The sequence below is a fragment of the Saimiri boliviensis genome, chromosome 10 (genome assembly GCF_048565385.1).
Source record: "Saimiri boliviensis isolate mSaiBol1 chromosome 10, mSaiBol1.pri, whole genome shotgun sequence".
NCBI classification, from domain to species: Eukaryota; Metazoa; Chordata; class Mammalia; order Primates; family Cebidae; genus Saimiri; species Saimiri boliviensis.
Genome location: NC_133458.1, coordinates 77,407,436 through 77,419,934, shown reverse-complemented (window position 1 = coordinate 77,419,934; position 12,499 = coordinate 77,407,436). Strand labels below are relative to the sequence as shown.

General features: G+C 34.6%; 1 protein-coding gene across 9 annotated transcripts in view; it reads right to left on the bottom strand.

The window, feature by feature from the left end:
- The window catches only part of PHF14 (PHD finger protein 14), a 211,521-nt gene that overhangs the window by 139,587 nt on the left and 59,435 nt on the right, over positions 1-12,499 (bottom strand). For all 9 annotated transcript variants that reach the window (XM_074379511.1, XM_074379514.1, XM_010345745.3 and 6 more), the window contains exons 8-13: positions 8,998-9,144; positions 8,092-8,362; positions 7,695-7,801; positions 6,155-6,250; positions 4,209-4,312; positions 2,550-2,681 (exon numbers count right to left, since the gene is read on the bottom strand). In XM_074379511.1, the coding sequence (XP_074235612.1) occupies positions 2,550-2,681; positions 4,209-4,312; positions 6,155-6,250; positions 7,695-7,801; positions 8,092-8,362; positions 8,998-9,144 (857 nt within the window). The remainder of the gene's footprint in view (positions 1-2,549; positions 2,682-4,208; positions 4,313-6,154; positions 6,251-7,694; positions 7,802-8,091; positions 8,363-8,997; positions 9,145-12,499) is intronic.

Sequence of the window (12,499 nt, the reverse complement as noted above, 5' to 3'; positions counted from 1 at the left end):
CAAAAAATTTACAAGTGTTAAGTTTTGAATATTTATTATCTGTAATGTAACTTCAAAAATAAATAGAACATGTTAAAAAGCAAAAACTAAAAACACTCCACATCTGAGGCACACTAAAGAAAAAATATAATTCTCTGAATCTTGCACACTCCAAAATTAATACACCCAGTCAACTGCTAACCACAGTTAGGTTGATCTTAGAGGCCAAAGGAAATGTGATCACTAGAAACAAGGAGAAATCAAAGGCATCACTATGCTACATTAACTTCTACTTTTATTTTAAAACCACTAACACCAATGAAAAGGCTCTAAATTGCTTAAGCTCTTTTAGGAGGGCTCTCACTTAAACACCTCAAGCTATATACATTATTTCTTTTATTTTGTTTTTAATAATTTCAACTTTTATTTTAGATTTAGGAGGTATATGTGCAGGTTTGTTTCATGAGCATACAGCATGATACTGAGGTTTGGGATATGAATGATCCCTGTCACCCAGGTAATGAGTAGAGTACCCAACAGTTTTTCAACCCTTGATCCCCCTTCCTCTAGTAGGCACCATCTTGATATCCATGAGTATCCCACCTTCCCTCCCCAGTCTAGTAGGCCCCAACTTTATACCCATGAGTAACCAGTATTCAGCTTCCACCTATAAGTGAGACCATGCAGAATCTGGTTTTCTATTTCTGGGTTACTTCACTGAGGATAATGGCCGTCAGCTCCCTCCTTGTGGCTAGCAAAAATATGCCTTTTTTTTTTTTTTTTTGAGTGCACAGGCTATGGACTTCCATCTGAAGTACATCCAGAAACTCTCACACACTGGAAAAGAGAGCTCTGAAGGCAGAGCAGTAGTATCAGGAGGGTCCATAACCTCATTTAAGGAGAAAACTGCCTATTTCCATATAAGTTGATGGCAAAACATCCTGGCTCTGGAGACTACCAAACCAGCTTTCAACTTAAAAACCCACCCAGGCCGGGCGCAGTGGCTCAAGCCTGTAATCCCAGCACTTTGGGAGGCCGAGGCGGGTGGATCACGAGGCCGAGAGATCGAGACCATCCTGGTCAACATGGTGAAATCCCATCTCTACTAAAAATACAAAAAAAATAGCTTGGCATGGTGGCGCGTGCCTGTAATCCCAGCTACTCAGGAGGCTGAGGCAGGAGAATTGCCTGAACCCAGGAGGCGGAGGTTGCGGTGAGCCGAGATCGCGCCATTGCACTCCAGCCTGGGTAACAAGAGCGAAATTCCGTCTCAAAAAAAAAACCAAAAACCCCACCCAGGACGCTTATTAACATTGTTGGCATTTGAATATGCTACAGCAGTTTCTGAAGCCTTTCAAAAGAACAGGCCAGTGTGAATATCTCAAAACAAATTGATAAAAGAACACTATAAAAAAGGAATCCCGGCCGGGCGCGGTGGCTCAAGCCTGTAATCCCAGCACTTTGGGAGGCCGAGGCGGGTGGATCACAAGGTCGAGAGATCGAGACCAACCTGGTCAACATGGTGAAACCCCGTCTCTACTAAACATACAAAAAATTAGCTGGGCGTGGTGGCGCGTGCCTGTAATCCCAGCTACTCAGGAGGCTGAGGCAGGAGAATTGCCTGAACCCAGGAGGCGGAGGTTGCGGTGAGCCGAGATCGCGCCATTGCACTCCAGCCTGGGTAACAAGAGCGAAACTCCGTCTCAGAAAAAAAAAAAAAAAAAAAAAAAAAGGAATCCCGTGAAATGTGTGAACAAACTTCTGCTTCCTAATTAAATGAACAGAGGTAGTCTTAACCAATAAGACAATGAGATTGAAATATATGCCTAATGTATTTAAGGAACACACACAACCTCTTGCAGAGATTACCATTTAAAAATTCAGTGTTCACTCTTTCCTGAAACTGGAAAGGTTACTTGTAGAAAAAGAATATTCATGTTCATTCCAAAGTTTTCTATTTCCTATATTCTCCTTCCTATAAGAAATTACTCTATTGAAATTTGAACATCTGTCCCTTTCTTAGAGTCAAATTAAGAAAAGGATAAAACTCATTATAGATACCATAACCTTTATCAAATACTTGTAGTGATTTGATATGCCTAATTAAAAAAAATTCAGAAATGTTTGTCAAATGTTTTTAGATTTCAAAGCATGGTAGAACTTAAATAACTAGCACAAATACCAAGTAAAGCCTTTGGCACTAATCCAAAAATACTAAATTGCAAGTAAAATCATAAATATGACAGCAAATTTTAGATAAATTCATTCAATTTCAAAATAACATAAGGCATTTGAGAAATTCTTAACAATAAAACAAGAGAATTATAAACAATGGACACAATTCATGGCTTAAAGAACCATCTATTGCTAAGATAATAGCCACAATTAATGAAAAATTCATTTCTCAAAAAGCTGTTATAGATTCAGTCACATGCTATAATAAATATTGATGACAGTGAATTTTAAAACGTGACAAATACTTTATTACGAATAAATATAACACTTCATCTTTTACTGCTGAAACTAACAGTAAATCAATCCAAACATGTAAATCTCCTGATTTTACTCACCAATAACTGTTTTTGGTCTTTCTCGGCATCCTTGTAAGAGGAGGATCCAGACATCCAAGATGGTAATGTAGTTTACAGGTATCACACAATAAAAGAAGATGCTGATCATGGTTCTTCTTACAAATCCCACAACTTTTAATAAAGGTAGCAAATAAAGATTTCAATAATTATCATAGTGAAACGCGGTTTACTTACAGGATATTTTTCAAACTACAAAATTTCATCTTGATTTAACTTAATACTTCTTCTATTGAGATAGACAAAAAAACCACACATACTATACACACACACACACACACTCCAATTGACAGTTATTGCAAAGATTGCGGAGTTCTGTGATTGTTACTATTATTAAAGGATTTTTTTGGTTTGTTTCTCAGAAATCTAACTTCTCCTGTGCAAAAAGGTAATTCAACCACACCTATGTACATAAATACGATTACCTGAAAATCTAAAGCATATTTATATTGGGAATATACAGAAAGCAATGATGGTTAGGCTTTTGTAACTCCTAGAAAAAAATAGTTGTACAACACACACACTTAAAAAGCCTAAACATAAATAAATAAATAAATAGTGTCTGGTCTCAGTAAAAAAGGAAAATCACTTAAAATATATTCTGAAATGAAAATGAATTGTAGTCATAAAAGTCAGAAGAATAGTGATAATGTCTGATAGTTCCAAATGAACCAACAGTGCTTTTTGGAAAAGGTAGCCTGAGAATATGCTAATGTTCACATTGCACACTAAGACAATGTCGGCTTTTCCCACACTTCAAGGAAGTTATTTGCTATTCCTTGTAGAGGGAGCCTCCAACAGAAAACCAAAAGTAGTTATGGAGACTGATATTGCTGTTATTGCTACTATTTTTGAGAAAAAGATTTTGAGAAGAACATTTATGTATTTACACATCCACAACATATATGTATGCATACAGATACATATATATATACACACATACATACACAAAAACACCAGCATCTTCTAAACTCTCAATCAATATAAATTATGCAGAAAAAAATGAGATCGCAACCTATTTATTTATGGAAAGAAGAAGTCCTTACTACAATAAAATTACTGTAATGGTCAACACTAAAAATACTGAGCAAAGAAATTAAAAGACAAAAATACTTAGGCAAACAAAGTGACTGCAACTGAGCAGCAAGAGAAAGAAGTGTAGAAACTCCAATCTAAAACTATCTTTATTATCCACTATCTACAAAGGCAAGAGATTCATTCTATGTAAGTATATGATAACCATCACTACCTAAAATAGAAACTCTACAATTCATTCAAGTAAAATAAAGTATAAATACTCATCTGTTATATTAATTATTTAAGACAATAATCATAATATTATCTACAGTAATTTTCCAATTCCCCAAAGAGAACTGCTCATTTCCACAGAGTTTAGGCAGACATAACTGCCTAAACTTCAAAGACACAGAAAGTCATTTATCTTATTATAACAGCAACAAAAATCTCCTCTATCATTCTAAACTCGACTGCACCTTTGCTAAAATGAACTTCAAATGCACTTAAATTAAATTCAGGTATGGACATAATTCATTCTCAAATATTTGCAGTATCTTCTTTCTAATAAGTATCAATTAAAAAAATACACAGTATTATTCTATCATTATTAATTTCGTTACTTGCCTATAAAGTACTGCAGGAAGAGTAGATGTCTTTTGTGTGCCTCCTTCTTTTTTACTTGGTTTTCTCTCCTTGGGTGCTCGCAAAATTGCCGGTATATTCAACTTCTATTGATTTGAACAAATGTAGTATATATGGTTTTAAGGAAGAAATAAAAGCAACATTTTCCTCTAATTGCCACTCAAGCCAACTAAATATAGTAGGATTATTAGGGGAAAATCTGCTTTACCAGTTACCACATTGGCAAAAAGGATTAAAGTTGAGTTTTCTAATAGTTCTATTTCCATCACAAATCTATAATTACAGACTTTCATCAATTTTCCGTGGTAAGCTAAAATATTATGAAAATTAAACTACTTTAGCTTTGAAAGAAAAGACACATATGTAGGAGGTTAAAAAAAAAATAACACAGTATATTTGACAAAAAGAATATTGAGGCGATTTATTTTCTTCAGCACCCCAGCTATATTGGTGCTCCATAGGTTAATTAGAAAAATTATCTTATTGGACCAAACTCTCCAACAAAGCAAGTGAGATTCTCTTTGTGTTTCTACTAATCTGTAGAATGCTGGCTTCTCAGACAGCAACCATCTATCAAAGTCACTTCTCAATGGCCTGGTGGGCCCACATCTGTTCAACCAACTGAAAAAAAGTATCATACAAACAATATAAATGAATTCTACTTCTGCTGTGTATTTTACATTTGCAAAAGGAAATTTGCAAACCTCTGTTAAAGGTCTTTTAATAAATGAAAATGACTTTTATAGTAGATAATATTTTATACTAAGCAGGAGATTCTTGAGAGAAACTTGCAAATCAAGCCAAAAGATAATGCTAGCTTGGGAAATAAACTAAAGCCTTATAGTCAACATTAACTCTCTAAATATTAAGTATAAAACACCATAATCTTCCAAAAATCCATCAACCAACCTATTAACAGGAACAAAGTCTGATCCTTCCAGAGGCAACTACTAATTCTCGCCTCTTAAAATATTCTTTATGATATAAACCACAGCCATTCTGATCACATAAAGCATCTTCAAAGCTAGTATAGCACAGTACAAATCAGTATGTATCACTTCATAAAATAGCTATACAAGTTGTGTGATAAATTGGACTCTCCATAAACATCTAAAACAAGTGTGATAAAAAAAAAATCTGTTCTTTGAAAAGCGCCTTTGCAAATAAAACTACTTATTTGTGTGAAAGGACCACTAACAGTGGGTCTCCATCATCCTTAAAAAAACAGTAATAAAATTTTTTTGTAAAAAATCTTAATTTATCAATTATATACACAGTACTAAAAAAGGCATTCAAAGAAATCCATCTAACAATAATATTCTTTTCAACACCAAAAACTTTAATAGACTAACGGTCTTCATGAATAAAGATTTTTTCTTTTTTAGTAACTACGATCATAGCTACTGTTGAAGGGGAAAAATGCATTTTAACATTAAAGCTTTAAAAACCATCTCTTATACAGCTGAGAACAAAATAACTTAAGAACAAATTTCTCTAGTTTGCCTTTTAAATTTCAAATTATACATCCAAGGAATAGCAAATTAAAAAAAAAAACCCAGCCTAAGAATAGGGGGAAAAAAATGTGGCAAGGAATCTAAAACGGCTAAATTAAAAGAAGTATGTAGTAGGAAAAACTCATGCTTCAAGTCTTAGCTTCATCACAAATGACAAGTCAATCAGTTAGAGCAAATGAAAAAAATCTGCACACAAGATAGCTGTTGAAACAACCAAATTAAACTAGAGGTTCTCAGTAGGCAGCTTCCAATGCTCACAATGTGTTTCAAGCAGAAATCATTATCCCAAAGGATTAGGCCCTGATCAAACAGAATTCTTCAATTAGTAAAGCGACAGTTTTATCAAAAATCTATTCTTCAAAAATCATATAGAGAGCAAGAACTGAAGGAGATAGCAATTGGAAAGAAACTAACCTGCCCTGTGATTCTGCCTAGTAAGGCCCATATTCCTTGTCCTTCACTTCGAAGTTTTCCATTCAGGTTTTGAAGTTCTTCTAAAGATTCGCATAACTACAAAGTAAGTCAAATTAGTAAACTTCATTAAAATATCTGACAATTTAAGTAATTTATCAATAAATATCCAAGAATATCTACATTTTATTCTCTCTACACACACACACACACACACACACACACACACACACACACACAGAGTTCTGTTTTGTTTGAGACAGTCTCACTCTGTCTCCAGGCTACAGTGTAGTGGCATGATCTCGGTACACTACAACCTCTGCCTCCTGGGTTCAGGCTATTCTCCTGCCTCAGCCTCCCAAGTAGCTGAGACTACAGGCGCTTGCCACCACGCCCAGCTAATTCTCGGATTTTTAGTAGAGATGGGGTTTCACCATGTTGGCCAGGGTGGTCTCCATCTCTTGACCTCATGATCCATCCGCCTCGGCCTCCCAAAGTACTGGGATTACAGGTGTGAGCCACTGCGCCCAGCCTCCATATATAGTTAATATATTCAAGCCACAATACCACTGAGAGACAAGGCTATCCAATTACTCAGCGGTATTTGCTGCTGTAAGCATTTTGTTTTCTGCTGTTAACAATGATTACGTTTATACCTTCTGTTATAGTTTGCCATATAATATAATATCACAGACATTCTGCTAATTAATCCTTATGACTCCATCAAGATGTATTTCTACTATTTTGCCAATGAAAAAAATTAAGGATCATAGAGTTTTTATGAGTTGGCCAGGACCACAGAGCTAGCAAGAATCCCCAGGTCCTTTGAATCTAGTTTCAAGTAGTCTTTTTACTACACAGTGTAGCTTATTATTGGAAACTTACTTCATAATATTTTATTATTTAAAATGTTTTCTAACAATAAGTCAGTACCTGTTTTATGTGCTCAAGTTATACTTGGCATGACATTTTTACCACATTGTGCTTTTGTAACAGATATTTCTTTTTGATCTTTGTCATCTTTAGGATGAAGAGGTACATGAAAATTCAAATTCAGAAATTTTTTTATCCAAATATTAAAATGTAATTCAAGATAAATAATAAAGAAAAGTTTCTAAACTTTCTACAAACTTAGAAAGTGAAGCTCTATAGTAATGTTTATTGGTTAGAAATAAAGAATAGAGTCAGATGAGTGACCTCACACCCCCATTTTGTGACTTGACTACTTGTGTGAACCTGGGCAAATTATTTAACCTCTTCAGAATTCAGTTTCCATTGAAAATGGAAGCAATGACTATAACCTACACGTTAAGATGGGAATTAAATGAGGTAATGCATGTAAAGAGATCATAATTATGCCTGGCACATAAAGTACTCAGTAAGAGACAGTGATGATAATGAAGCTAATAAGGAGTAGGAGTTATAGGGAAGAGCCTAAGAGCTCCAGAAGAATTTTAAAATACCACATAAAAAAATGCCATACAATCACAAAAAAATCATCAGTAAGATCTAAATTATGTTGCCTATTTTGTAGCCAACTTACCTTATTATATTCCACATGAAGCTTTTCTTGCTCATTCTCTAATTTATCTTTTATATTTTTTTGTTCAGCCATATTTTCCTGAATTTGAATCATGCGCATATTTCTCTCTATTTAAATGAAACATCCAAATTTACTTTAGTAGAAGAGCTGACATAGGAAGAAACTAGCCCTAGAGATGACCACATTGATAAACCTACATAGTTTAAAACTTTTAATTATATTCACAAAATGAACCTAGCATTTTGTAAAAACTCACAACATATTAGGAAAATAAACACTCCTCTATGATATATGTAACATGGCTAATACATTTCTAAAAATTGACAGTATTACCAAATATTTTTCATTAACAAATTATTCTCAGTAAAAGTGTGCATGTATCAGTGTCTATACTGACCAAAATAATAATTCACAAAATCTGCAGTGAGAGCTGGTTGCTTATGTTTTCTCCTTCCATCCACACTAGAACTAGTATCTGAATTGTCCACTGGAAAGATATCTGTACTGATCCCCATCAGTTCTGCTTTCCGCATAAGTTTACGAATAGCTGAAGCACTGCTGGTGAGTGGTCTGGGCAACTTTTCCCTTGGAACCCAGGCCTGGGGTCTGGTGGATCGAGCTAGCTCCGCTTTGGCACGATACTGCTGAAGTCGGGCATTGATCCTTGCCTATAAAAGAAAGGTATCCAAATTTTAAAAGATAATAAAATGGAACATATTCCTTACGATTTTTACATTGGTTTTTACTCCCATGTTTATAGAAAGATAATCAAAACTTCTTATATCAAGGCAAATTACATGTGTGAATGATCCTTAAGGTATACTGTGTAATTCTTGAGTTACAATAAACTAGATCTACCCCTAGCAACAATTGTCCTAACTTATAATCAGAATTTTGAGAAACTAGTTTCATTAAGCTGAAGTTTCTCTTCTTAATAGCTGCTATTGTTTCCATACATTTAATGTATATAAAATTATATTTTAAATATAGGCAAACTGACTAAATCCTTTGAATAGACTGAAACAAGATGTAGCAAATATATTGTACTGATAGGATAATTTCCTCACAGCCACATTTTTCAATGTGAGTTTATACTTTATAAAGGACTGCTCTGTTGACTAAATAAGGAATACTGTATTCAGCCAAAAATTATACTCACTATTAACCTTAATCACAATCCACCTCCTAGACAACTAACCAAACTTCTTATTATACTTCAGATGTCACTGGAAAACACACATGAGATGTAAAATCCATACATAACCTTAAAAGAAAAACAAGGGTTTTGACATGAATCCTATACCTGTGCTTCTGGTGAAAGTTGCTTTTCTCTCTCTTGCAAAGACATTTTACAATAGGATTGTAGAGCCAAGTAGTTTTTTCTCTTCCACTTTCTGTCTAATCTATCTGCATGTTGCTTACAATAAGCAAAGAACGGATCTGCTATGTCCTATACAAAAAAAGCAGGGAAAAATAGTTAACATTTGTACTCCAAAGAGTCATAAAAAACCTAATACAAAAGAATATTACTTCCTTTTCAAAGAATCTACTAGTGCTAGTTATGTCTAATAAATTACAAAAATAATTTATACATAATGATAAAAATTACTGCTTTAGAAACTTGATCTTGCATATCAACTTCAAATTACCAACAGCTTTTTTTTTTTTTTAAGGGCTTGTGTGTTTGAAGAGACTGAAATCAAATATATTGTATTATTTGGGTGTACTTATACAGTAGCCCTTCAATATCCATAGCAGATTGGTTCCAGGACTCCTCAAGGATATCAAAATCTATGTATGCTCAAGTGTCTTATGTTAAATGGTATGGCACTTGCATCTAGTCTACATACATTCTCCCAAATATTTTAAGTAATCTCTACATTACTTATAATACCTAACATACAAATGTAAATGTTGTACAAATAGTTGTTATACTGTATTAGTTTTTAATTTATTTTTATTATGCTTTTTTCCCCCCAAATATTTTCAATCTGCAGTTGGCTGAATCTAAGAATGTGGAATCGTGGACCATGAAAGGCTGGCTACATTTTTCAAAAGATCACTGTTTAAAACAAATAGGATTTTAATAATCTTAGGTACAAATAATCATTAAATATTAAAGTTATGCATACATAGACTAATATTGCAAACAACAATATTGGAATAGCCAACAAGGTAAGTATGGCATTTCCAACTGGCTAACAATGGACAGATTCTACGGAGGATAAAAACAGAATTAAGGTCCAGGAGTGGTGGCTCATGCCTGTAATCCCAGCACTTTGGGAGACCAAGGCAAGCAGATCACTTGAGGTTGGGAATTCAAAACTAGCCTGGCCAACATGACAAAATCTAGGCTCTACTAAAAGTACAAAAATTAGCCAGGCACAGTGGCATATGCCTGTAATTCCAGCTACACGGGAGGCTGAGGCAAGAGAATCACTTTAACACAGGAGGCAGATGTTGTAGTAAGCTGAGGTCGCACCACTGCACTCCAGCCTTGGTGACAGAGTGAGACTCTGTCAAAAAAAAAAAAAAAAAAAAAAAAATAGAATTAAGAAGTCCAAGCCCTGTCAATTAAAAAATTTATGTTATATCCTTTAGCTCTTTCCCTAACAACTCAAATGCAATCACAGCTCTATCATAGCGTAATAGTACATTTTTCATTCATAAAAAGTAGCGTACAAAAAGAGGATTTATTCTATCAAAAACAATTTGTATTGTAGTCCAAAAAAGTAATTTTCAGTGTAATTGCTAAAAAATAAGCTGTTCATTCTTTATGTCTGTCCCAAGGAGAAACAGTAAACATAGGCTATTAGTTTTTCTAAGTTATGTCAAAAGTGTCTCTTAGTAAAGCAGAGTTTTACAACGCAAAGAGAAATGACACACTACGAAGGAGAGACATCTAAGAATAGGAAGAAAAAGATACCTAATGTGTCCTTAGTATTTAAAAAAAAAAAAAAAAGGATATGAGGCAATTCTGTAGTGTGGTATCTATAGATGCCACTGTAGAGCACTGTGTATCACAGAATTTGGAGACATAAAAACCTGGATACAAATCTTGGCTCTACCATTTACTGGCTATGGGACTTCTAAAAATTGCTTAACATCTCTGGGCCTTAGATACTTCATCAGTAAAACAGTGTTTACTTATAATTACTTCATATAGCTTTAAAAATAAAATACAAAAAATTTAGGAGACTACATTAACACATACAAATATCTGCTTTCTCATGACATGCTCTAAAACTTGGTGACAGAGATGTTTAATGAAAATAAAGATTATACTGAACCTCAGCCCAAATGCCCAGATCTAGATAATTATTCTAGTGTTTCAAAGTAAATGAGGTTGAAATTGAGTTATTAGAGATAGGTCCATGCTTACATAGATGAGTTAAGGATTTAGACCAAGACTCTGGTTTAAGAAAAGCAACAATACTTACTATGGCAGAAACTATCAACTGTCTTATAGTATCTTTTCTTCCCATTAGTACCAGAACCCTGTGAGTTTTTGCCCAGCACATGGCTACTCCATAGAAACTATCTGATCCAGCCTCCTCATGGCTAGATGTGGCCATGTGATTAAGTTCTGGCCAATGAGTTGTACGAAATTCCCAGACCATGCACTTGAAAAGTAGCTGTCTACTCTTAACCTCCTCTTTCCTGCTTCCAGTGAGGTAGAATCCAGTCAAGATGGTGATAAACCATCTTTGACTGTGTAGGAGAGTGCAACAGAGTAAAGAAAAATGAAGCAAGAAGAAGGGAACTAATCCCGGAAGCAAACTCTCCTCAGTATCCAGTCAGCCTGGAATCATATATTGGAGTGAATTCAATTTCTTCCTCGTTTAAGGGAAGCACCTCGTTATTTGGTTTTTTTAAACCAGTCAAAATAGTAACCTAATTAATACATAGGTTGATGTGGAATATACCTTCAACCTGCTTAGAGAAAGGGAGCTTTCAAAATCCTACTCCCAATGGAAAACTGAAAGAGAAAAACAGGTTTCTGAATATTTACCATGAAATAAGCACATGTGCTTTTTTATATACTAGCTCTTTAACCTTCACCACTACCACAGGAGGTGGGTTCTACCATTTTAATGACAATTTTATGGATAGAAAACCGAAAACCAGAGAGGTTACGTTGCTGAACCAAGACCTACATCCAGTACGTAAGGTCCATCTTCCGTAACCACTACCTGACTGTCATCAGATTCATTTAAGGAGGTTTCTAAATAGAGGTTACTAAAGCCCAACTCTGCAAATTCTGATTTAGCAAATTCTGATTAAGGCGACGGCCTTAAATGTAAATGTCTTCGGAAGCAGTAACAGGCAATGTACATGGGTGAAGGAGACCTAAAAGATGCTAGAAAAATATAAGACAAAAATGAATGATGAGGGACAGTTAGTAAATGGTGGGGCCTGTGAGAACTTAGAGCCTATGGCAAACTGGAATGCCCCATAAAGGCATTCAAATTCAAGGCTGTCATTTTTATCCCTATTTCTAACCAACAAAATGCATCTATGGATTAAGTCTAGCTTCTGGTCTTCTAGATGGCATGATTTGGTCGAGAATCTTAAAATACTTTTTTTTTTTTTTTTTTTAAAGAAAACTCCCTGGGTAAAACTGACATAACAGATCAAAGTTATATAAACTGAAAGAAGACACTTCAGTTTTGTACATTGAGAACCACCTCGCACTTGTAAAAACAGTGTATTTGAAGAACATACATATGCTTTATTGGTATCTTAATAATAAAATCAATGTGTTTACTGAAACCAGAAACATTTAAATACAATAATAACCTAAT